General features: G+C 54.3%; 2 protein-coding genes across 3 annotated transcripts; both read right to left on the reverse strand.

The window, feature by feature from the left end:
• Positions 1 to 901: 901 nt before the first annotated feature.
• UAP1 (UDP-N-acetylglucosamine pyrophosphorylase 1) lies at positions 902 to 8,940 on the reverse strand. Of its 2 annotated transcripts, XM_052801821.1 has the most exons (10): positions 8,634 to 8,940; positions 8,334 to 8,538; positions 7,369 to 7,544; positions 6,917 to 7,089; positions 5,500 to 5,693; positions 4,936 to 5,079; positions 4,317 to 4,505; positions 3,861 to 3,908; positions 1,734 to 1,800; positions 902 to 1,469 (listed from the first exon to the last, which is right to left on the reverse strand). In XM_052801821.1, the coding sequence occupies exons 1-10, from the start codon at positions 8,929 to 8,931 to the stop codon at positions 1,377 to 1,379; spliced, it is 1,587 nt and encodes a 528-aa protein (XP_052657781.1). In that variant the 5' UTR covers positions 8,932 to 8,940; the 3' UTR covers positions 902 to 1,376. The 2 variants fall into 2 exon arrangements, with proteins under 2 accessions (XP_052657781.1, XP_052657782.1); XM_052801822.1 differs by lacking the exon at positions 3,861 to 3,908.
• Positions 8,941 to 10,184: 1,244 nt separating this feature from the next.
• On the reverse strand, positions 10,185 to 25,896 carry UHMK1 (U2AF homology motif kinase 1). Its single transcript, XM_052801245.1, has 8 exons — positions 25,502 to 25,896; positions 24,034 to 24,326; positions 21,018 to 21,209; positions 20,126 to 20,220; positions 19,121 to 19,197; positions 15,776 to 15,874; positions 14,710 to 14,798; positions 10,185 to 14,220 (listed from the first exon to the last, which is right to left on the reverse strand). The coding sequence occupies exons 1-8, from the start codon at positions 25,785 to 25,787 to the stop codon at positions 14,074 to 14,076; spliced, it is 1,278 nt and encodes a 425-aa protein (XP_052657205.1). The 5' UTR covers positions 25,788 to 25,896; the 3' UTR covers positions 10,185 to 14,073.
• Positions 25,897 to 25,985: the final 89 nt, after the last annotated feature.

Below are 25,985 nucleotides of genomic sequence, written 5' to 3' on the forward strand. Positions count from 1 at the left end.
CTCGGGGCAGCTGTTCCCAGGGCCCGGCGGAGCCGGCAGGCAGGGGGAGGTGGTGGTGCAGACCACCCGCAGCACTCCGCACCAGCTCCTCGCACCCGCTCTGGCCCCCATCCCAGGCTGTCTCCCCCGGGACCCGCGGCCGCCAGCCTGCCTTGGCCACACGCAGCTCGGCTGGCCAGCGGCGAGCCACCGGCAGCCACAGCACCGGCTGGGACCCCCCGCACAGCCCCGGCTCCCCAGGCATGCAGCCTAGGGAGCCGAGTGCTCAGCTGAGCCCAGGGTGCCCAACAGCCACCTTGGCACTCGGGACCTGACGACTTCCTCTGGGGGGAGCAGTTTGGACCCCATGCCCAGCTCTGCAAGGGAAAAATGCCTCCCCAGGCAGCTGTGGGGCAGTGGGCAGCTGTGCCCCCCCACAGCAGGGGCTGTGGGGGGACTTGGGAGCAGGAGAGCAGCTGGCCAAGCACCATCTCCCCTTCCAAACAGGAGGGGAAGCAGCAGAGCCGCTCTGCCCAAGGGCATCAGGACACCATACTCCAGGGCGGTGGGTTCTGGCAGGAGTCAAAGAGCCCACCCCAGAAAAGGGAGGGCTGCTGGAAGGCACTGTGCTGCACTGGTTTCACCCTGAGCACTCCAGCAGCGCAGCACACCTGCCTGTTCCTACCTGCTCAAGGCTTGCCACTGTTTGCAGAAATTCAAGAGGAAAGTGCAGCCCTCTGCTTCCTCCAGAAACACCCCAAATGAGCGTCGCAGGCCAGAGGATCTGTCTGCGCCCCCCGCCCCCCCAAGAGCAACCCCTGCTGCGCTGGGCAGAGCAGGGCACTTGGTGCGATGCAGTCGGACCTCTGCTCTATGAGCAGAGCATCTGTGGAAAGCCACCGTCACTAAAACACCACCAAAGGACAGACAGGAGGGACTCAGAGTTTAATCGGATGCTTCCAGTTGTGCAACGTAAAGGATGACCAATAGGGAGGACATGGGCAATGACAAGGACCTTATTAAAAAAAATAGTCATGTAGATTTGAGAAAAATAAAAATTCAAGATTAACCCCAGCCCCGTACCATAAAAATCCTCTGCATGTACAATGACTATTACTATATACATGTTTAAAAATAAATGCCCACAGCCTGGAGTGCAAAGAGCAGCGCCATAGCTGTGCTTCGTGGCAAGGGAATCCATAAAGTGTTTGGTTTTTAAATTAAAATATAAATAGAAGCGTACAACATGCCAAGAACTGAGTGGGTTACATCCTCCTCTGCACAGGGCCAGAGCGAGCAGGATCAGCCCCTACCAGTTACAGCTATAAACCTTCATGTGTCCGAATTCCCAGCCCGCCAGGTGGGATAGGCAGCCCGGCTTGGGCACCGTGCCGCCGCTACATCCCGTTCTTCACCAGCTCGTGGATCCCATCCTCGTCGATAATCAAAGGTGTGCGAAACTCTCGGTCCTTCACGTACTTTTCCAGACCCTAAGGGAGGACGAAGCAGCTCATTAGGAACGCACCACGTGTCATCTGCTCTGTTGACCTGCTGAGCTGCTCACAGATGGCTCTGGTCCCCTCCTGTGCTAGCGGCTTGAGGGACGCTGCCTCGAAAAGCTCTGCTGTGAACTCAAGTCATGCTTTTGTGGCTTACCCCCTCCCTGGCCAGGGCTCACACACATGCCCTGCCAGCCTCCCCGCCCACCTAGTTAATCTGCAAGGGCACCCGAGCTCTGGAGAGCCAGTACTCACTTCTCCTCCGTAGGAGATGAGGGGAGAAATTTCACACTGGATTGGAAGGTCGTTTGCATCCTTCAAGCTGCAGAAAAAAAAAAAAGTCAGGAGGGTTAGCTACATCGTGCCAGGGGATGCAGATGGGATCCAGAGATCTTGCAGATGCCAGCGTGGGGGGTCAGCAGCTGTCCAGGGCACCGGTGGCTGCCGGCCCACGCAGACCCTGCCACCACAGAGCTGCCCTCGGTTAGTCAAGCCTTGCGTGCTCTCCACAGAGGTGCGAGCTAAAGTTTAGATACCAGCAGCTACTGAAAGGGAAGAGAGCTTCAGATGCAGCTTTAACGAGGATCTACGTGCCTTTCCACGTGTGCAACTACAGCAGTGCGTATGCCCCCGGCCTGGATCACAGCCTCGCTATATTTGATGCTGCATGCAAGCTAGTCACTCCTTCCTCCTCCTCCTCCTGCATCCTTGGGGTGATGAGAGATGTGCTCACAACACCTTTCTGTTTGGCTGGTCACAACAGGTCTTTTTTTTTTTAAACACATTCCTTGTTTAAAGTGCAACCAGAGGACGCAGGGTAAGCTTGTCTGCTCGCTCAGAAATACTCCCTGCAGCACTGCCTGCTCCTCCTGCCTTTGCCTCTTAAATCAACTACCTCGGCTTCTCTGTTCTGGACACGCGCCTGAGCTGGTGAGGCCAGCTCAGCCACAGCCTGGCCCCGAGAACAGCCGCAGCAGCACTGCTGAGCAGGGGTCCGCATGGGGTCCCTGACCCTGCTTCTGCTGCCACCAGCCTTTGTAGGACCCCCCAGATGCTCCCTGGATCCCGCCGGCGTGTAAGCCTGGCCAGGGAGGGGGCAGCCATGCAGAGCCAATGAGGAACCATGGCAGCACCCCAGGGTGCCCCTCCACACCCGCTCGCCACCGCAGCCAGACAGACATGGCAGGACGTCATCCGTGACAACATTCCCTTTGCTCAGGTCGAAACTTGTCCCTGCTGCCGTGCACTTGCTCAGCCCCCTCCTGTCCCAGCTGTGAGCAAATAAAACTTACCCAGCCCCTGCACCTGTGTTTGCCTTAGAGTCAGATTCATTTCAAGATAATAGTTTAAAAAAAAAAAAAAAAAAAGAATTGCCATTAACTGGCAATGAAGGATATACGTAGGATAAAGTGCATCCTTATCCTTTAGCCTACATTATAACTACTGTGGTGGCCTAGTTAAAAGCCTGAAGGAGTCTTGAATTAAAAACAGAGACCGTAGGCGCATCCCACCGGAAAGTACCAGAAGATATAACTTCTCCTGAAGGGGAGGAAATGTAACAAGCTTGCTTAGTCTTCAAGTCATCTACACACACCAGCTCTAAGTCCCAGCTGTACAGATGTGCCCAGTGCCTACAGAAGAACACGCTGCTATTACAGAAGTTGCTTTAACATTTCTGTCAACTTCCCTGTTTACTTCTGTAAACTTTTAAGCACTGAGCCAGTGGCTTTCCCTGGTGTCACAGTCTGCATCTTCAAAACTCAAGAGCTGAAGTCACACAAAGCACAGCTGGCCGCCTACGCTGAGATTTGCACATGCTACATCAAAGCCTGCTTGATGTTTACTTAATGTTTTTAATCCCATTTCAATCCGCCTGCATGCCTGGCGGACACCAGGAGACAGCAGCCGTCTCCAGCTACGGGACCAGCCGGGATCAGTCCAGGCTGTGCTACGCCGTGGCGTGACAAAGAGGGGAGTGTCATCGAAAGGACACACCAGCGTGTTTCCCAACAGCATCCCACCTGCAGGGTGACCTGTGGGGGCTGCGTGCAGTCAGCGGCAGGCTGCCTGCTGCCCCGCACCCGTACCAACGGCACAAGCCCCTTCCAGTTATCCCTGCCTCTGCGGAAAGGAGCCCAGGAGGGAGCAGACGCTGCCTACCGCCCGCCACCCTGAGAAGCAGTGTCTGTGGGGTCCTGTAGTGAGACATGCCCCGCTCCCAGCATGCAGCACCAAGCCCCCCAGCCCCCGTTAGTCACTACAGGTACCGGCTCACCAGCACGCACCCATCGCGCCGACCGCAGCCTGGCACACTGCTTTGCCTACAGCCCGTTAGTACCTAAGCACAGCCCCGCCACCATGCACGCTGCACGGTATAGTTACTTGTCATTGACATCTGCTGGGGTGGCATCTGACCTTCCGTTTGTGACACTACGTGGGAATAAACAAGGGTTAGCAAGGGTGGGGAAAAAACAGAGCAGAACGAGTCTGGGGTTTGCTGTTCTCCAAACGGGTGGCGGGAGGTCTCTCGGTCGAGGGAAGCCGCGACCCCAGCCCTGCACGGGCAGCCTTGGCTGTGCAATGGAGACCGGCAGGATTTGGTTCACAGGCGTTGAATCAAGGAGGAAGTTCCTGCTGACCGAGCGAGTGACCCTCCTGCAGCCACCACCCTGCCCGCACCCAGCTCTGCCCTACGGACCACCCGGGAGAAGGGACCCACGGCTGGTCACTCCAGCAACACTGCTTTCAGGAGCGCTGAAATGGAGAAAGGCTGGGGACTGCCCGGTGCTTTATACCCAGCCCAAAAAGGACACGGGAGCACCGGGAGCAGCAACTCACCGAGGGATGGCGGGGATGCGCGTGCCGTTTTCGTCCACAAAGTGCCCTCCCGCATTGAGAACCCAGCAGTGGTGCAGGGACATCAAGGCGTGTCGGGCAGTGGTGGGGTTGTCCTTGCCGTTCTGGCTGTCCGCATTCTTCAGGGGAGAAAACTCGTCCTCACGCAGCACCTCGTACACCACGAATTTCCTGGAGGCAAACAGGGTGCAGGAGGGTCAGGTTTGGGAAACGTAGCTGCTCCCTGTTGCTTTGGCTTCTCTCCTGCCAGGGTGGCTGAGCTGGGGCCACGGCCCCCCCGCAGCCCACACCCACGGGCTGTACTCACAGCCACAAAGGAGGGAGGGGAGGACCTCGGCTGTAGGGTCAGCAGATGCTCCTCTGGCCCAGGAGCAGGGCTCAGCCAAGCAAGAGGCAAGCAGCACCTGTCCCTCCTGCTGCTCACATCCCTGCTCATCTCAGGGCACAATCGCCCACTGCTGCTGAACAGCGCAGGAGCTGGCATCCTGTCCTGACCCTGGGGCATCACCAGTGGGCACAGCCCTGGCACCCCCCCAGAGGCTCTCAGAGCTACCCGAGGGAGAGCCAGCAGCATAGTCCCCACAGAGAGAAAAAGGCATACTTGGAAAACTGGAAGATGTCAAAGACGAACTTTTCCATCTTGATACCGTTAGGCTTCTCGGGTTGGATCAGCTGCCCTGTAGCGATGTCCACGTGCGGGATCTTCTTCTCAGCTACATGGTGCTGCAGCCGTGGTTCATAAGTGCTGCAACAGGCCAAGAAAGAGCTGTCACTCGCCTGAGCAAGGCACGTCTCCAGCCCCCCAGCTCAGACACTGCTGCGGCAGGACGGCCGCTCTGCCCTGACCCCCAGCCGCCCTGAGGCACGGGCTGCTCATTCCCACAACAGCCAGGAGAGGACGGCCCTGCACATCTGCGCTCTGGCATCACCAGCCAGCGATGGCCGGAGGAAACCTTATCTCCAGAAAGGGACCGTGCAGAGAGGCAGGGGTCAGGCCACGTGTGCAGGGGCCAGGGACCAGACCCCGCCGGCCTCATCCCAGCACGCCTGCAAACAGCTGGAGCTCAACCAGCAGAAAACAATGCACAGGCGGTCGGGCAGCCGGCTCCGCTCGGTGCCGGTGCTCCTCCTCCAGCACACCGGCAGCACCCCAGCAGGCCCTTACTTGACTACATCTTTCAGGAAGGCGGTGGTGAAGTAGTGATTGGCGATGTTGCCCGCATTGAAGAGCAGCCGCCCGTCCGGGCCCCGTTTCTGGGCAGTGGCCAGGGAGATCTCGCTGTACTCTACCACCTGATAGACACCATCCACTCGGCACACCACGCCGACCGGCTCCGTGGGGTTAGTCTTCTCCACCACCTGCCCAAGGGAAGCACTGTCAGGGAAAGACCCCCAAAGCTCTGCGCTTCAAATATACTCCCTTGTATCTAGCAGCCCTCATGTAGGCATCTTCCTGTGCAGGACAGCAGGGATAGTGCAGGGACAGGGATGCTGGAGCCCTCCCCTGCCAGGAGCTTCTAGTGACGGTGACTGGAAGAGGGCAAGATGGCAGGGCTGGGTGACAGGCACACCCAGAGGGCAAGGGCAGGATCTGGCACCAACCCCGTGTGTGGCTGGCAGAGGGCACAAATATTTTTAGCACCCAGCCCACACATGAACAGCCAGCTTGCCACACACAAGCAGGAGGCTGCTGGCTCAGCAGAGCCATCCCCCTACACCTGACCTCCCTCCTCTTCCTCACACCCCACACACCTCCCTCTGGGCATGGGACCCCCCAGCAAATCCCCACCCATCACTGCCACCACAGCAGGGCAGTGTGCATATACGCAGGGCAGTGTGCACGTACACAGGGCTTTCTCCTTTCTGCATGCTAGGGTTTACTTCCTCCTCTTGCTCCGGCCAGAAGGCGGAACTGCTTTCCCTTTCCCAGCTCACTCTCTGAAAGCTTCAAGGCCAGCAAGCCCTCTCACCTGTTTGCCAGAGCCAAGTCCAATGCAAACACAATCACACAGCCCCTTTGGCTGTTAATCCAGCCTTTAAGTAAACCTTTTGGTGTGCAACATCCTACCCGTGAGACACGGGGCTGGGCTCAGCGTCAGCAGTCAGCTGCACCCACCATGTCCTGGTTTGGTACCCAGGATGTCACGGCCGGGGACAGCTGGCAGGCTGCAGCAGGGATCCTGGCTGCCTGTGCTCCCTGCAGCTGCCTGGACAACAGCCGCTCAGCATCTGGGTGGGGACCGGGCAGCCCCACAGGACTCCCCGGCAGCTCTTGGCCCCAGGGACTAGGAGACCTGAGAGCCCTGGGGCTGTCAGTGCCATGTCCCCATGCAAGGCAGGAAGAGAGCAGCACCAGGCAGGGGTCAGTGACACGCCGCATACTCCAGGATGCCAGATCCGAGGGACAGGTGGGACTCTGGCAGCACGTGTGACTCCGCCAGCAAGTTCCCGGTGCTTAGCTATCCCTCCCGGCTGCAGCAAGCCGGCGAAGGAAGGGCGAGGAGTCAGGGAAGCAGGCAAGGAGCAGGACAGACCCCACCCTGCTGCAGGAAAGCAGTGCCTGTCTGGCCCTGAAACCATACCTTGGCCCCGCAGTCCGCTCCCTTCTCCAAGCAGAAGCCGATGAACCTTGGGTCGGCCACCTTCACCAGGATGTTGTCCACGCAGTAGACGTGGACACTCTGCACGCCCCTCCGCTCCATGTCGTCCACGATGCCGTGCACCCCCAGGGCCCGGTACAGGCCCCCGTTGCCATCTGCGGAGGGAACAAACCATTGGGGCCGCAGCAACACCTGGCCGTCCTGTCAGCCACCCACACTCATCCTCCCTCCCCACAGAGCGAGGCTGGAGGGTCACCAGCCTGGCCATACCCCACCCTCGTCCTCCTCGCCAAGACAGACACCTCCCAGCCTGCGTCACCCACAGGCCACGTCACGCTGCGAGACTGCCCTGCGCAGGCTCCAGCTCCAAAAGCTTGTCCTCAGCACCGCGTCTCGCCCCCGCGCAGCCCTCCCGCCAGCTCCTGGCCACCAACCTGGGGCCATAGCAATCTTGCCCTTCTCCTCCAGCAGGATCTTCCCATCAAAGCCCAGGGCGGGCAGCATGCCCTGCTGGAAGAAGATGACATCTTCCTTCTTCAAACCAAAATAGTGATGCTTCAGGAAGAACTCCTTGGTGGACTCCATAGTCCGGCCACTTGTCATGATGTACCTGTCGCAGTGCAGAAGAGACCCGATGAGCAGGGAGGAGAGGCAGGGTCTCAGACCCCTCATCCCAAACGTGGGGAACCGCTTCAGCCTGTAACATCCAGGACAGGCTTCTTCCGCCCCACAAACATTTGGAAGGATCTGACCCTCTGCGGTCCCACCTCTTTGGCAAGCCAATGAAGAGCTTCACCCCTCCTCGAGACACACATCTCCAAAACCCTACCACACCCCGTGCAGCGGGGGGGTACACCCAGCTGCAGCAGCCAGCTCCCGCCACGACACCAACCTCCTGCTCACCGCAGCCCCTCGCCTCCCAGACCACTGCCTTGCGTGGCTGCTGTCCCACGCAGCGAGCTGGCCACAGGTGACGTGACACATGTTCCCAAGGGCCGTGGGGTTGAGCTTGACAACGTGGAACCTGCCAGTACCACCCTCTGGGCCTCGACCGACTGACTCCAACAGGCTACGTACACCCATAGCAATAGCGCTGGCGTCAAGAGGGTCTGCACCAAGCCGTGGGCCCTGGGGCTGCCAAGGGGGTCCACACCAACCCACAGATCCTCGGCCTGCTGACGCCAACGGGGCCCGCACCGACCCGCGAGACCTTGACCCACCAAGGCCGCGCAACGGGGCTTTGACCCAGCCGACGCCGATGGAACGACACCAACCCACGGGCCCTCAGCCCTCCACCGGCAGTTGGGGCGATGCCGACAGCACCCCACGAGCCTTGTCCCGCCAAGTCTACCCCCGGGGGACGGACGGACACACTGACCCACCGAGGCCCGGGGCTCACCAGGGGATGTGGCAGGGGGTGCCGTGCTGCTCCTCCGCCAGCTGCTGCAGCCGCCGCAGGCGCTCGGCCTGGAGGTGGAAGAGGGTCTTGCGGGAGGGCAGCCCCACGTCGCACATGCCCTTGGGGTAGGGGACGCCGAGGCGGGTGCCCTGCCCGCCGGCCAGCAGCAGCGCGGCCACGCGGCTCCCCGCGATCTCCGCCAGCCCTGCGCCCGGGGAGAGCACACAGGCGTGGGGCCCGCCGCGCCGGCACGGCACCGCGCCGCGCCGGGCCGGGCCCCGCCGCCCCCCCCGCACCTACCGCGGCTCTCCCAGCGCGGCAGCAGCCCGCGGTCGCGGGAGGCGCTGCCCAGCACGTCCCGCGGCACCGGCTCCATCCGCGCGTCCAGACCCGCCGCCGCCCCACCGCCGCCGTCCCCGCGGGCGCGGCGGAAGAAGCGGTTGATCTCGGCCACGTCCATGTCGCGCAGCTCCGCCGCCAGCGCCCGGCGGGCCGCGCCGCCCAGCTCGGGCCAGAAGCGCAGCACGTGGCCCTGCCCGCCCGCCGCCAGCCGCTGCCCCAGCGCCGCCGGCGCCGGCTCCCCCTCCGCCGCCTCCATCCCGCCCGCCGCCGCGCCTCCCCCCGCCCCCCCCGCCAGCCCCTTTATAGCCCCCCGCCGCCGCGGAGCCGCCAATGGCAGGCGGCGGCGGCACGTCCCGCGCCCTCACTGGCTGCGAGGCGCGGCGTCATCGCGGCGGCTGCGCCCCGCGCCACGTGGGGCCCGCCGCCCGCCCAATGGGCGCTGAGGGGGCGCGTGGCAGCCCATCCCCAAAACCCCCCCCCCCCTTCCGCCCTCCCCACCCGCGGCGCCGCCAATGGGAGCGGCCGCTGCGGCGGCGGAGGCGCGCGCGCCGGCGACTCCCATGGCAACGCCCGCCACGTCAGCGCGCGACCCCGCCAGCGGGAGAGGCGGGAACCGGTCCCCGTCCCTCAGCGGCGGCGGGGCGGCCTCCGCCCCAGTCCCGGTCCCGGTCCCCTCCGGGCAGGGCGGGGAGCGGGTTCTCCTGTAAGACCCCCACCCCTTCCAGCTGTTCCTCCCTGCGCCCGGCCCACGCGTGAACCGGGCAGGGGAAGGGTGGGCCCTCCGGGGAGCCCCCGGGCAGGGGCGTGGGGCAGCGGTCCCCCTCCTGCAGCAAGAGGGGAGAGGCGTGCAGGGAAAAAAAAAACCAAAGCCAAACCCAGCCGAAACCCACCCCAAAAAGGGCAGGCGAGCTCCCTGCGGAGGAGGACCCCCCCAGAGATCAGCCCTCTCAGCCGGCCGTGCCCCGGGAGCCCGCTGCAGAACCCCCTGGCCTCGTCATTAGGGGAGCGTGTGGTAACACCCGCGCGGGCTGCAGCCAAAAACCTGGTCCTCAGCCCGCGCATCCCCTCCTGGCTGCGGAGCCGCGCACCGCCGATGCCTGCAGAACGTTGTGCAACTCGCAGCATCTCCCGAGGGAGCGGCCCGCGTCAGCCGAGGAGATTTTCCCTCCGGATGACATCACTTCGGAAACCGTTACATCAGAGGGAGCGTGGAAAACGCCCATGCGTGGCATGAGTAAGGGGTGCTGCTGCAGGAGGGGACACGGCAGGCTCTGGCTGGGCGAAGGTCATCCCAGTGCTCCCACTGGGATTTTCAGCCGTGCTGGTGTGCGGGGCGACTGAGCCCCCACGGCTGTGGGTGCCAAGCACAAGACGCCAGCGCTGCTGTGGCTGGGTCACAGCCCTGTCCCCCCCCCCAGGCGGACACCCCGGCACAGGGTGACAGAGAAGTTGCTCAGCTACGTGGCATTTTACCAGCGGTCTCACAAGAAAATCATGCTGGACAACTGCTTCGTACTTGAAGCATCATTTATTAATCATCTGTATCAAGCACACATCTGCTCAGCAACGGTGCATGACGGGATACAACGTTTGACATCTAACCCGACAGGAGGCACGTGGTTACAGGATCCGGCGCAGCGGGAGGAAGCGTACTGAACGCTCTGGAAAGACAACCCGGGTGCAACACAGAGCTCAGGCTATGTTGTTAGGAGGCTGGAGACCAGTGGGAATAAAATTAGGAATACCTCTAAGATCGGAGCTGACTTGTGCTTCGGCCAGTGATTTCAAAACCAGTTACCCTCCTTGCATATAATAAACAGGTGGAAGTGCAAAGAACTTCCTCTCTCCCTCATTGGTCCCACACAGACATCGGTGGCAGAGGAAGGACAGCTATTCTTCGATTGGCAATGACATTGTGTGTCAGATCAGCTACAAAACCCAAACACCACCAAGGAACAGCGGAGCGTCAGCGTTTCCTGTTCACACACACGCTCCAAGGGGACGCAGCCCCTTGGACAGCCTCCTCCCGGGGAGAAGGGACAGGTGCCTGCCCTGGCACCCCGCTGGAGCAGTGCCAGCCTTCCCTGGCTGTCTCCAGAGGCTTCGTCTTTCATCTCTTTCCCCCCAAAGCAGATCTCTCCCTCAAAGACAGCCTGTGGGTTTTCACGTCTAGCTGTCACCTAGCTAGGACTACGTAGGTCGGTGCTACACTGCAGGCTATTGGGAGGGAGCTGTGTCAGCAGCACAGACCAAGAAACCCAGCGAGCATCTGAGTGGGAAACCTCAACACTTCTGTAACTCAAGCAGGCAGTAATTTGGAGATGAGGAAAGCCAGGCTCATCCAGGCACACACCAGGACAGATGTCTTGGATTCAATCACCATGCACACTTCAGATACAATCTAGAGTTAAGAAATTCACAGGTTTTAGCAGGTCTGAAACTTATGCCAAGCCACCAACAGATCACCAAGACACCAGAGTGAGCTCAGCTTGATAGAAAAAGGCTTTGAAGGCAGAGGGTGAGGGATAATGATAAAATGCTTCTGCTCCGAGGAGCTTCTAAACCTCCCTGTACCCCACAGCCTGCAAAGGGAAGCAAGGGGCTGGATCCAGTGACAGGACAGAGATCAGCATCTTCAACTCTTGCCAGGAGGAAAATAAAAAAGCAGCAGCTTTGGGGTTTTTGCCCAGCTCAGTGCTCAAGCCTCATCAATAAGCATCTGGAGAGAAAATCTGGTAGCAGGAGTTTGCATCCTGAAGATTTATTTAGCTCCTATTAAAGCAGCTGAACAAAAAAACCCCAGCCAAACTCTGGTGGCACAGCTCTACTATGCTGCAGGAACAGGTTGTAGCTCCTCTCTAAAGATTTATCCTGGCACCACTCTTTATCTTCAGTTGCAAATCCAAAGCATAATTCTGACTGAAATAGAGATATGCTTGAAAGATAACAGAGCAGCTCACAGTCCTAGAAAAATGCATGTGAGAACTTAAATGCATTTAAGCTCTGCACCTGCACCCTGGCATCTCCCTGTCCCGATACTGCTATAGGTAACAGACCTCACGCCCCACACCCCGGGGAGCTCCCTGCGTCCCCATGCAGGTTGGCACTCAGCGGGGCAAGGGCTCTCGGGTGCCAGCTGACAAGCACACACACAGAGCCAGCTTAATGCTGCTGACATGATGGCATTCAACACGTGAATTTCTGGGCCAAAGTGCTCTCATGCCTGGCTCAGTCCACCACGGACAGCAACAACTCGGAGCTGAGGACGTCAGTCAACACCTACCAACACTTAAGAGTACTTTAAGCACTGGTCTTCACATAGGAAAACCCCTCACCCAGTTAATCATCCAATTCCTCCCAGACACTAAAGGTGCTTCACTGCAAGACAGTTAAATTAAAAGCAATGAATCACACACCCCATCTATGCAAATCTGCTTTACAGCTATGTACACCAAAGTAGCATCATTCCCAGAAAAAGTCTGATCAGCAAATCATACCTTAAAACTCATTGTGGGATTTTTTTTTTTTTTTTTCCTCCTGGAAAACCTACCACCTCAAAGGCAACAGAAAAATTCAAAGAGATTGGTCCTTTCGGGGGGAGTTTGGGAAGGGCCACAGTAGACAGGACTCTACACCAGCACAGAGAGGAACGCAGACTTGTGAAATGCTACAGACATTGATCTCCTGACACACCGCACACGCACGCACAGGGCGATAATCAAGAGGAACTTTTAAGTGCAGGATTCCAGCAAGTCCAGCATCAGCAAGATGCAAAAAGTAAACTGCAAGGTAATTCAGGTATTATTCCAGGGAAGGTCAGAGATGGTTCAGGCAGCTGCCCACAAGTATTTCAGCTGGAATAAGAATTCACGAGGGTTATCCTCCTCACTAAAGCTGGTACCAGGGCCACAAGCCAGAATACGCTGGTCGCCCTCTCAGTAGGGCTGTTTCACGCTGTGCTCACCAGGAGCAAAGTGCCCACCCCTGCAGAGAGAGGCTCCGCTGGCTGTATGGGTTTGCACACCCCTGGGAAACAGCCAGCGCCCACCCCATGCCAGCAGCTGCATGAGCGAGCTTCTGCCTGTGCACTGAAGCCAAGTGAGCAGAGAGCATGCTCTGGGGGAACAGCGATGCTGCTCGCCCAGGTATTTTTTTTCCCCAAAAGCACGTGGCTGTTATCCCTGACACTGGAAAAGACCTTCTCTTGGCCAGTCAAGTCTGATGACTGACTGAGCCCTTTCCATACAGGATCTCAGATAGCCTCAGGCCCTTTGTGTAACCTATGAAGGACCAAAAGTGTCAGTGCTTCTAATCTACAAGTCTAACGGGTTAATGCAAAACCAAAATGCACAACACAGAAAAGCCAAGCGTGGGACCTACAACAGACAAATATTTGTTCTTTCTTATAAGACTCACAGGGCAGGAGTCCTGCTGAGACACAAAGAATACGGCGTGCTGTAGCACTCCTTTCCAAAAATATCACCTAAAGACGCTTACGTATTAGAGATGATTTGGCATCAGAGCTAGGGAGCATCAGTGCCAGCACAGGGTATATGCTAGAAAGATGACTCCACACAACAGGGTTTTCACATCACCTCAGGCTACAAAGTGCTTTCAGGTTGTGTCGGGACTGAGACTGGTACTGCTCTGATGACATGTAACCACCATCAGTCCCTGCCCACCCCAGGTATACAAGCAAGTTCAGCTCACCGCAGGCAGCATCACCCACACCTCGCTGCCTAAGCCCAGCATGCCGTCTGTGTCAGGCCAGACGGACAGCTCTTCTTGGGTCGCGAAGCGGTGACAGGGTAACGCCTTAGGCTCAGCAGATCTGATTTCACTGCCTCCCTCTGCTCTACATGACGTGAAGACTCAAAACTCCTCCTGGTCCGGTTTAGAGAGGATGGTGCTTCTGCTTCTTTATTTGTTACAGGTATCAACAAAAAGCAGGCAAGCCTTCCTCCTCCTCCCCCACACTGGAGAAGAGCACATGTGTTATAGGAAAGCTCACCAAAGAAATCCTCTCCCTAGAGCAAAGTGCTAAGGCCAAGACTTTAAACGGTCTCACTTCAAATGACTTAAAAGTGCTTGCCAAGATCTGCTCAGCCTCCCAGGCTCCCACAGTCATCACTCCTGCCACCCAAGTGTCCGCCGGGGCAAAGCCACACACCCAATGTAAACGAGCAAGCACAACACACACACAAGCACACGCTGAAAGCCATCCCGGCCTCCTCTGCACATCACAAAGCAGCAGTAAAGGTTTCAAAGCCCAGTTAAGTCCTTTGCATCTCTCCTTCACAGATGACTCAAAAGCAGGGCTAGGAAGCTCTTTTGTACATTCGACTGTAAAACATGTGAGGAAGAGGAACAAGACAACTCTCCTGATTGTTGCTACTGCCTACAGCAAGTTTTGGTACAGATATCCTCTCTTATAGGCACTCAGTGGGTAAAACGTAGCCACAACAAACTTGCCATCAAAAATCTTTCCAGTCAGCATTTTTTGGGCAGCTTTGGAATCACCAGCATTTGCATATTCAACAAAGACCTGAAAGAGACAGAGGAGAAATAGGACTTCCAGTGCAGCATGCCACTTGCCCCCTCTCACCCCTGCAACCAGGGAAACAGTTCCTGAATGAATTTTTCCCCTCTATCCTTGGTTGAGCTCAGAGCAGTGGAGCTAAAAAGGAAGGGGCTGTACCTCTGAACTGGAATTTCAACTCTTGCTCCTCATTTCTAAGGGGAGAGTGTTTGGTAAGGTGGGAGAAAGTATGCTGATGCTCTACATCCTCAATGCTTCCTCTCCCATTGGCTTCTCCCCTTCCCTCCCATATCCCAGCTCCCCTGCTAAAGCTGTTTGGGCACCTCCCAGGTTAGGCAGCCTTACATAACCAGGAAGGAACCTGTGCTGTCCTTCAAGATAACCAGCTATTTATAGTACTGTCATCAGCCAGGAGATTGGCAGGAGCTGAGCAGCAGTCCTGCAGCACAGGCAGTGTATGTGGGAATACACAGCCTCTTCCCTCCGTTCACTTACTTGGCCTTTACCAGGATTCTCCTTTGGAATAAGCAAGGAAACCACCGGTCCGTATTTCTGACACTCCTCCCTTATGTCTTCCAGGATATCTGAGAAAGGAAAGAGCTGGTTGTCTTTCACTTTGCAAACTAGGATGAGCCAAGAAACAAATGAAGGCCAGATGAACACATCAAGAACACTAAGTCAACATATAGCCTTTTCCTCTCAATTTAAAATAAACAATCGAGAGGTGCCATGGCAGAAGCTGACACTTTAATGGCCACATAACAAGATGAAGTGTCTGAACTGAGGCTCAGGAACACAGACCTGCAGGCAGTGAATCCCCAACAGCAGGGTTTGGAGCACATGGACAGTGCCTTTCCTTGCACACAAAGCCTGGTCTTCCAGCAGCTAAAACATTTGGGATTTGTGAGTGCCTTATTTTTTTTTTTTTTTTTTTTGTTATGGCACTTGGAGGAGGGGAACTAAAGTAGCTGCCACAAACCCTTCTTTGTGTGAGCAGAAGCCAGCTTTTTAAACTCTCATCCCTAGAGCTCTCTAACTTTTGCCCCTCACGTGGATTTGAGAGCAAGCAGAAATGCAAATTCCACCAGCATGCCTTGCCACCTACCACGTATAGTTTTTGCTACAGTTTAAGAACTCCAACAAAGTATTTCAGTTCTCTGCTGAGATCTTGGATAAGTTCATTAGCAAACTTTTAAGGATCTCTCCTACTGGGCTCGAGAGTCCTGCGCATGTCCAGCAGAAGCTCAGAGCCACGAACACATTATGAGGTCTGTGGGCATTTAACCAAAGAAGAAAATAAAAATAAACTTTTTCTTTTTTTTTTCAAATCTGGGATCCTTCAAGAACTCGCTACAAGCTCTGCTTTCTGTCTCAATCTTTTAGTCTATCCTCCACTGGTGCAGTTGACCCACTTGGTACCAAATCTCAGCTGCGCAGCTCTTTGTTTGCTGCTCTTGCGCCTATTAATTGCTCTTCTGCTTGCTCTCGCATCCCCAAAGCCAAACAAAATAGAGTCTGTAAGATGACATTGCTATATGGAAATTGCATGGCTTGCACCAACCTTCATATTCTTCTTCGCACTGCAGAGAAGCATCGCTTAGAACATTTAGCAGCCTCAGCACAGGCGTGGGGAGCATCACCAAATCTTCGATATGGGGAGCTGTTTGATACCCACAGAATTAGATAAAAGAAAAGAAATCAAAGTCCAAAGGAGCAAGAAAACAGGAAGTTGACTCAACATGCACTATCATACACAAGCACTTACTGCTCTTTGCAGTACAGTTTTGCTTCTCTCCACTATTACCTGCATTTACAGCCTGTATTCTCCCTGTTTCCAACTTATCTTCACCTGTGCACTGAGACACTCTTCCAAAGGGTTCAGTGCACTCTGCAATTATACTAAGGCCAGCACCTGAAATTGCTTTTAAAATTACAAAGCTAGCAGAAATTAAGACTAGAATTATTGTCTACTTAGCTCAGATTCAGAAACTGATGTGACCTCAAGACCTATGCTAGCTGAGCAAACTGCCCCATATATATGGAGATGTGAGAAGATGAAAGAACTACCCTGCAACCTGCGTCTCCTGTTACTGCCACCAGACAAGCTGAAAACAAGCCAGTCAGCTTCTGTAACTCCAATTCTTAAGCTATACTAATGTACCAGCCTCAGCTCTCTCTAAGATATCTTTCAGTTCTTCCCTAAACACCATGTAAACCTTCCCCCCTTCAAAATCCAACTGCAATGCACTGTTTTGAAGACCGTCATACAATCTTGCAACAGAAATGGGGAAAACTATTTAGTTACTTGAACAATGCAGTGCTATAGAATAAGGCATGGCCACAAGAAGGTGGCCAAAAGGTAGGTGAGCAGCGATCCTGTGAACAACTTTACAGGAGCAGAAATAAAGCCCACTGCCATGGGACTCTTGGCTCTAGAAAACAGGCAGCTCCACGATGGCCTGGAACAGTGTACCATAGATACTGTGGAAGAAGGAAACAGCCAAGGTGGACAGACTAACACCAAACTGAGAGTCACATCCGAGAGGACACCCAGTCCTCTAGAAACTCAAAGCAGCAGGGACAGTGTCACTTCTCCACGGACAAAAGCTTGATTTCACATTCCTGAAAGGGACTGGCAGGCCAGTCATGAATTTAAGATCTGGGAGCCCAACCTGCAGTATTTGGAGAGTGTTAGTGTTTTTATTTGTATTGGTAGCTACAGGAGCCAAACACAATAGCAGTACCTCACAGTTCTCCCACTTGACAGTGAGAGAGGGGAGAGAAAAGGGAAGAAATGGCTCCAATTCTCCAGTCTGAGCCTTCTCACTACATTTGCAAGGGTAGCGGGCTATTACTTCCTTGGAAATACTTACTTTTCTAAGCTAAGCACGCAACACGTATGAGGGAGCTGACATCTCTACCAGGTGCAGACAGAAGGTCTTGATTTCATAGTGCAAGAGGAAATGATAGACAAGCACACACACTATAAATCTCCTCCTGCCTGACATGGAAGAGTCCTTATGAAAAGCTTAGAGTATAAAAGGCCTTATCAGTCTAGATGATGCCCAGACGGTGCTCAGGGACAGCCCTTCGAAGAAAGGTGCTGCATTCAGATAACCAGGCATGTTCCAGCTCCAAGCAAACCTCTGGGATCATTCTTCCACAGGACTGTTAGCAACCAAGAGACAACATCAGATGAAAGGGGGACTGAAAGAACATTTAAGTGTTGCCTTGGTCTTATACGCTGCCCCTTTTATTCAAGTAAGTTTGTCCTTCATTTCACATGCCTTTTTTCAGAGGGAGACAAACCAACCCCTAAGACTCAGAGTCATCTGGTCTTCCTGTAATCAACTGACAAATGCACTTCTTGCAATACCCTTCTGCCCTAGGAGGTACATTCTGCCCAGTCCCTCCACTCCTCTTCAAAGTGCCAGGTGATACCAACCACACTGACAACACAGAGCCTGCAAGCAGCTCAGGAAAGAAGTTGATGAACTGGAAAGTCAAGATTTGGCTGTAAATGACAAGGAAAGCCATTCTCAGCTGTCTTTGCTCTAAACAGAAAAACCGTGTCCAAGTGAAAGGCAATGACAGATCATTTTCTGACTTCCTAGGAAAGCAACAGTAAATGCTTCTTTGTGCAGACAAGCGTATGTACAAGTTTGGCAAAGAAGAGAACCAGCAAAGAGAACTAAGAAAAATTGAAGCTGTTATGTAAACTTGTAGCACTAACCGCAGAAGCACCTTCCTAGGTACAGTTAGAGGCCTGTGTGTTCAAAACTAGACCAAAAAGCACTGCCAATATACTGCTCCCTCTGCTCTAAAGCAATACTGGCTGCAAGGTTCAGCCACGGAAGGTGGCTTTGATTACAACAGTCCCAGTTTCTGAGATGCAAGAGAAGTTTGAAAACAGGAACGAGATTGTTACCTTTGCCTAATACACAGGAATGCCAGTATCTTGACGTGACCTCAAGAGGCAATACTTAACAACCTTCACTGCAAGGTACACCAAGCAGCTTAAGAAAAGCAGGGCTAAGATTCAAGGGAAAATGCTAGCCCAGCCAGAAGCTGGATGCCTGAAGCATTAATTTATGCTGCAGAAAAGCTGCATGCAGAGCTCTTCACTGGTGTTCTTGAAAGCAGACAGGCTCTGGAGAATGCTACTGTGTTGCTTTTGGAACAGAAAACAGGGAGGGATACCAGCCTAAACAGGGCAGTCTCAACCCATCTTTTGCTGACAGCCTGCAACCCACATGGGGTGGGTCCTGGGGAAACACCACCATTTTATTAAATTGAAGAGAAAGTGCCAGATGAAAGCAACAGTAACATCTGTCCCTGACCTGCCACACAGGCACCAGAAGAGGCAGGCCAGTCACTGCAAAAATAGACTCGCACCATGAGAACACACATTGGGACTATTCGACCTGTGCAGAGGAGGCAGCAGCAGATGCTACCACCAGCCACTGCCCTAGTCACTCACATTCCTGGCTTCTGAACTGGGAAACACTTGGCATAAGAAAAACCATCCACTCACCATAAATAGCACTGCACTCTTCAAAAGCACCTTAACAGTCACAATATTGGGTAAATACCTCGGTTACTTCTGTCCCCTCAGATGAATGCTGCTGCCAATACACTCTTGGTCAGTTTGATCTGGGCAGAATTTAATGGGAGTCCAACCAGGGAAAAGCAACAGCCCACAAGGCTAGAGGGGCAGGGCAGCACTGAGAGCACAGGCATCGCTCCGACCTGCCTGCCGTGGTACCACAGAAGGCTGGCGAGAACCACAAAGAGCAAAGGAGCAGCAACAAGGCCAGAACCAGAAACAACACAATTTAACTGCACTCTGTGCTGCTTCCAGTACTTGCCGAGAAAGCCGCAAGCAGGGCTGATGCGCACAGCTTACCAAAGGGAATGCTGAAGAATGGGCTGCATAAAGCCTTCTCAGCAGACGCTCGCTTTCCTTGGTCACAATGAAGCATGCTGGAAGAGAAGACACCCTTATGCTATTGCATGTAACATTCTGCATCAACAAATTCAACTCAGGCTGGAAGCCAGTACAGAGGAATACCCTATCTTTGGGGTGCTTATGGTACAAAGAGAAGAGAAGCACATCTTCCAATTCACAGCTGAAGCACACCAGAATGATCCCCTAAAAGCATTTTGGGTACTTGGTACAGACATCTCGATGTCTCTCAGCACCAAATGATGGAAGTTGCTCACTTACAAGTTCACAAGGAACACAACACGTTCCAGCTCCACCTCCCCAGGCCATTCAGCCCACCTCTCAGGCACACAAGCAGTCTCATGAAAGTGATCACACTCCAGGGAGCTCCCACATCTTTCCACAAATGGGATTCAAAGCAGCTAATAGCCCAGGGCTTGCCTGAGAACATCCCCTACTCAGCTTTACCAGTGGCCAAGTTGTGTCCTCATTCACTCTGTAGCCTCAGCGCAGAATCACAGGACAGCAAAAACAATCCCCTCGGCAGACCTCTCAGTAGAGCACTGTGCAAGTGCATTTGAATCTTGACAGCAGCAGAGAAGCAGCACTGTCTGCCCCCCTCCCTCGTTTCTGACAATACTCCCCTAAAGCAGCAAAGTCTCCAGTTTTCCCCAAATATAACCTCATTGGCAGGAAGTGCAAAGCACTGAAGCAGCAAATGGTGAACATCATGACTGATATTCTTTATGTGCTTACTCCAAACTGTGCCAAAATCAGAGGAGCTGAAGCATCTCTGCTAATGCTTGCACTTGTTACCAGCACAGTGGCAGGGAGATTTAAACAAACAAACAAACAAACCAACCTGTAAAAAAAAGTCTTAGGTGTCAACTGTAAGTTACCAAGAACAAGGCACGAGACTTTACAGAGCACATCTTTAAGCCACAGTTAGTAAATATGATAAGATACCTTTTGATAAGGTCTCTGAGGTGATAAGCTGGAATGGCTGAATTGACCACCCCTTCACTGGCAAATATGCGATCAATGATGGCAGAACTGTTTGTCTGGAAAGAAAAAGAAACGGTGGTTAGGGAAGCAAAAAAAAGACCAGCACAAAGCTTACAATATCCCATCATTTCTTGACCTAGATGCAGAGGGCTCTGGTACTGTGGCATTTTGTGAAAGATCCCCAATGCTCCAGCCTCACACGTTAAACCAGCAGGCCCACATCAGATGAAGTTTTTCTCATTTGCCTGTGTGAAAGGTGGAAATTTCCACATGCAGGCAAATTTGCTGTTACTGTGGATGTTATGATGCTGAAAGGATACTCTTACCGGGAAGGGGAACACAAACCAAAATTATTTCATACAGAACAGAGGACAGAGTGAGGCTCCAGGCTCACAACACAGAGCTTTCCTCTTGTTTCTCAGCACATAGACTTACAAGAATATCCCCAAACTAGAGCTAACATTAGACTAAACCCAGCAAATAATTCCTCTGTCATTGTGCTGCTGAACTAGCTGGCAGCCATCAGCCATCCATTTCGTTCTTCCTTCTGTGCCACACTACAGCCAGCACAACTCACTCTCAAATCTTGGCAAGACACAGGCTCCGAGCACAGACTCCTGGAACCCTCAGCCTTCAGTAACCTGAACACAGGCAGCATTCAGATATGCCAGTCCCACAGGGCAGGCGGGTATGTAAGGCTATGGAACCTTAATTCTCAAGGCAATAGGATTAGAGAAACATCCTGGAAACACTCTCTAATTGCCGGATGCTACCTCACAAATCCAGGTTATGAACAAGAAGCAGGAGGACTCATTTGGTGCAAGCAAAAATGCCTGCAGCAGCTCTCACTCACCTTCCATTCCTGAGATTGGACTGTATGTTTCAGTTTCATTCCTGAGAACATTTCCAGTAAAACGATTCCCAGACTCCACAGATCCACAGCAGAGGTACACTCCGTCTCACTCTGGAGCCCTGCCTGCGCCAGGCAGTTCTGCAGTTCTGCCTCTGGAGCCCGATACCCGTCTGTTTGAATATATTTCACATCCTACGGAAGATCAAACACACACAAAAAGTTAATTTTCCAGATTGAGGTTCTCCACTCTACCCTTAAATCAGTTCACAGAGGCCCTTCAAAATGGGTCACCGAAATACTATTGCTAAATTGACAGAAAGCATTGTACAGCCAGTCACATTAGGCAGGCAGTTCTACTCGCTATACTGCTGTGTTGATGAGGAAAAAACCAAGACTGTCTGGAAGAGAAAACATCTCCCAGCAAAACAGCAGGCATCCCACTAACATCTGATCTCTCTGAAAGACAGCATTGCTTGGAGGAAGAGGCTGGATGTCACTGCGGACTGGCCCATTAACCCCTCATAAGCGCAGAAGACACTATAAGTTTCGGGATAAGGGTCAAACACCCACAACATGTTCCCACGTCAGCTGCATGAGAGCACAAACAGCCCAGTCTGAACAGTGAGGATCAGTAACAGCTGCCATTATTCAAGTAGTGATGTCCTCTGGAACAAAACATCAAAAGAACGAAGCAGGCACCTAATGCTCAGACAAGGGAATTATCAAAGGCACTTCCCACACACCTCTTCCTTCTCCCTTTTGCAGCCAGAAGCGCTGCAGCAATCAATACCTGCCCAGCTGCCATGACTGGCAGAGTAAAATAAAATGCCCACACACTGCCTGCTTAAAAGAAAACAGGAAATTATAGAATCACACAAGTGCTGGCTGGAGGGGCTGCTCTGAAGGTCTTTAGTCCAGCCTCCTGCACACAGCCAATACCCAATCAGTCAGCTGTGGCTTTGTCTAGCCAAGTCTCGTAAGTGTCCAAAGACAAACTGCATGCTACATCTTTTTAACATGGGAGGGCTTGTTTTAGACACACTGATGCGACTCAAGGAATGACAGAAGAATATGCAAGCCTACTTCCTGGATAAGGCACAGGACTGGGAATTCTTACCAGGGGAATATTTTCAAACCAAAATTATCTGGTTCCCTGACTGAAAATAAAGTTCACAGAAGACATTTTCAGGCAACAGAGCTCAAAAGCATTTTATGAACTTAAAAAAAAAAATTGATACACAAATTGCTTATCAGCGTTCCTCCTCCTATCAGCAAAGAGCAGAACCTCTAGCATGGCAAAAGCAGAAGCTTAGCAGCCCCACCAAACAACACTTAGAGATAAAGAAAACACCGTGGTCAATGCCACCAGCAAAAATTGCAAGATGGAATTTCACTCCTACCATCTAAAGCATTTTGAGAGATGTAAGTCGCTGAGACCTTGCTCTATGTACAGCCATTCTCTGTTAAACAGTAACAGCAGGGAAAGTTATGCAAGGATAAGCTCGGCAGAGTTGTCACAAATAAAAGTAGTGTACTCTTGACTCAGATAAGGAAATCATGCACATATGCTGCTGCCCAAAGCAGGGGTGGTGAGGGGAAGGTGACACCCGGTGCACATTCAAAGCAGGGTCAGAAGGTTCACCCATACAGCCAGCATATTTCTGAGAATGGGCAAAAGAAACTCAGCCCAAAGATTGGAAGGAACCATAGAAGCAAATAAAACACCTGATCAACTATTACAAGACAACTCACAGAGCAAGCAGCGAAACACTGACCTGAAGAAAAAAAAAAAATCTGCATTGGACATAGGACACCAGGAGAATGTTTTTTGCTGATAGACAGCAACAGATTACCAGCATAAACCAGCGTTCAGCCAAGAACGTGGGAGAACTGAAGAACAACATGGAGGAGTTAAGAAGTACAAACATTAAAAACAGCTCCTGTACCAAAGAATTCAGAGGCAGGTCACCCACACAATCCTCTGATATTCACAGATCAGCGGGCTGTACCGTCAATACCAGGTAAACCAGTAAAAAAAGTTTATGAATTTAAAAACTATAAATGAGTAGAGCGCATGGAGCAGGGACAAGCCAGGACAATGTCTGCACGGAAAAATCACACCTCATTTACTACATTACTGCCCATCACGCAGTGATTAAAGGCAAATTTGCTAAGAGGCTATCTGATGAAAAAGCTTTACTGATACCCCTCATAGGCAGTTACTGAGAGAGGGAGGGGTAAAAGGAAGCTCTATGGAACAAAACCGCAGAACCTCCTGAGGCGCTCTGCTTTCATCAGAGGCCATGGAAGAGAATAAAAAGGGCAAGGACAAACTTGCAAAATCCAGCATCACCAAAACAAAAAAGTGACAGCATGAAGAGGGAGTGAAAGCCCAGCAAATGGGAAAAGCAGAGCAGAACAGGCAGATATCTGTCCGTGTCAGTAAAGAATGGACACTGCCTACCCACAGCCAGACTATGGGCTTTTGTCAACACAACGACACGGGAAAAAAACATCCGGACTTCCTGAAAAAGGGAAGCTGCTGAAGATAGGATGAAAGTAAAGACAAGCACAAGGACACTGCCAGAGATAATGTGACTGACTGGGGAGGCTGATGGTGAAGCCTGGATTACTACTACATACGATAAGGGATGATAAAAGGAAATTCTACAGATCTGGGTGCTCCCACTCATCTGACCACATGAAAACTAGCAAATTTCCGAGGAAGCTGAGACACCACTTTTTTCAGTGCATCATTAACTTTGGAATTCGTGGTCATATGTAGCACAAAGGCTAAGACATCAACAGAAACCAGAGACATGCAAGGAGAACGGGAACAGGAGCTTCTGTTTCTAGGGCCAGACAACATTTCAGCCTTTTCCAGGAAACCCTCAGCACCAGCTCAGCTACTACTCTGATCAGGTCACGTCGACTTCTACACGCATGAGCCAAAAGCATCACAGACCCACACAACTCAACACAGAGCCAACTGCTTCAAGAGCAGCACGTTCCAAACCTGATTCCCCTCTTTGAAGCTAAGTCCAAAGTCAATGAGCTTAAAGCACTCCTCCTCTGCGCTCCACAGGATGTTGCGCGGCTTGAGGTCTGCGTGCACGTAGCCTTTGTGGTGCAGGAAAGCCAGGGCTTCGAGAACGTCTCGGGCGCAGTGCTGGATCATCCACATGGAGCAGCCCTGGTTGCTGGAGTGCAGCAGCAGCTCGGACACGCTGATGTCCAGCAGCTCCAGCAGCAGACAGCGAGATGGGCCATTCGCAGAGTAGTGGTTGGTGAACACGCCGTACAGCGTCACTACGGTGAGACGCATTGACAGGCATTGGTAATGAGCAATTACACGGTCATCACCTTCCACCGCTCTCCACTACTGCCCAGAAGACCACAAAAGCTGCAGGAGGCAGCTCCTCTGTTTTACAGAGCATGATGTTCAGAGAGATGGCGAACCAGACTTCAGAGGGAAGCAGCAAGGGAAAACCAGCCACGCCACCCCTGCGGGCTTCGGAGGACAGGCCGGTCTCACAAGACCCCACCAGGATCTGCTAAAGTGATCAGGCCGGGCAGTACTGCTCAGGAGGAGAATCTCTGGGACACGGATATGCAGGTCCCAGTGGGTAAAATGGAGGTAATACTGCTCTTTTTGGGACACCTGCCAATCTTTTCCTGTGTGTCAAGGCATATTACAGCATTAAAAAGTGCTTCACACAGACAAAAAAATTAGTGTTGGGAGAACCTAGGGGCTTCCAGCAGCCGCCTCCAATTTGCAGGCTTCCTCCCTTCCCAGGCTCATTCCCACCCACGCAGGCAGCCCAGGGGCTCATGCCAGAGCCGGGCAGGCAGACACGGCCCCACTGCTGCCCCGTAGGCAGCGGGGCTTTTGCCGGGGCGGCTGGGGCAGCCCTGCCCAACAGAGGACTTAGGGGTGCCCTGCCTGCGGCAACCTACTCTACCTACCCAAAGGGCGATGCCCACCTCCTGCCTGCTCCTGCCCACCCTGGGTGGGGGGGGGAGAGATGACCTGCAGGCCCCCCGCCCAGGGAAGGGGTGGGGTACCCAGGAACCTGCCCCAAGGGGGTACCAGGAAGCACCCACCGCAGGGACGCTGTTTTGGGGTGTCCAGGCTAGGGGCCCTCAAACCTGCCCACCCAGGGGTGCCAATCCAAGGGGCACATTGGTCTGGGGGTCCCTAGCCCTGCCTGCGGGGGTCAGTCTGGGGGCGAAGGAACCCACATTCCCAAAGGGGTTGGGGGTTCCCCTCCCTGCTTGGAGGGGGGGTGGTTTGGAGACACCGGTTTGCCCCGAGGGAGACTGTCTTGGGGGGTGTGGGGCCCTCCGTGGATGCCCCGCTCCGTGGGGTGTCCGCGGGGGCCCCCCCGAGAAGGGGGGGGTGGTTGGGGAGCAGGGGGGGGGGGGTTACGGGGGTGCCGAGGCTGGAGGACGAGGCGGGGTGGGGGGTGCCGGGGTGCCGTTACCGATGTTGCGGTGCCCGCGGAGCTGCTCGAGCGCGGCGCGCTCCTTGCGGAAGCCGTACTCAGCGCAGTCGGCGGCGGGCGGGCGGGCGCCGGGGCGGCGCGCGGGGCCAGGCCGCGGCGGGGGCGGCACGAACTCCTTGACGGCGCCGGGGGGGGCCCGCGGGTCGCCGCAGCAGCGCACCCGGTAGACGGAGGCCGAGGAGCCGCTGCCCAGCGGCGCCTGCACCTCCCACAGCCGGCCCAGCGCCTCCAGCAGCGGCGCCGCGCCCCACACGCACCCCGACATGGCGCCGTCCCGCCTCACATCTCCCCCCCGCCGCTCCCGCTGCCCCGCCGCCGCCGAGCGATCGGCACCGACCCCGGCGCCGGCCGCCGCGGCGCTCCGGCCGCCATGACACCGGAAACGGGGCGGGGCGGCGGCCGCGGCCCCGCCCGGCGGCCCCTCCCCTCCCGCGGCGCGGGGCGGAGCCGGCAGCGGGGCGGG

This window comes from Harpia harpyja, chromosome 11 (assembly GCF_026419915.1).
Source record: "Harpia harpyja isolate bHarHar1 chromosome 11, bHarHar1 primary haplotype, whole genome shotgun sequence".
Taxonomy (NCBI): domain Eukaryota; kingdom Metazoa; phylum Chordata; class Aves; order Accipitriformes; family Accipitridae; genus Harpia; species Harpia harpyja.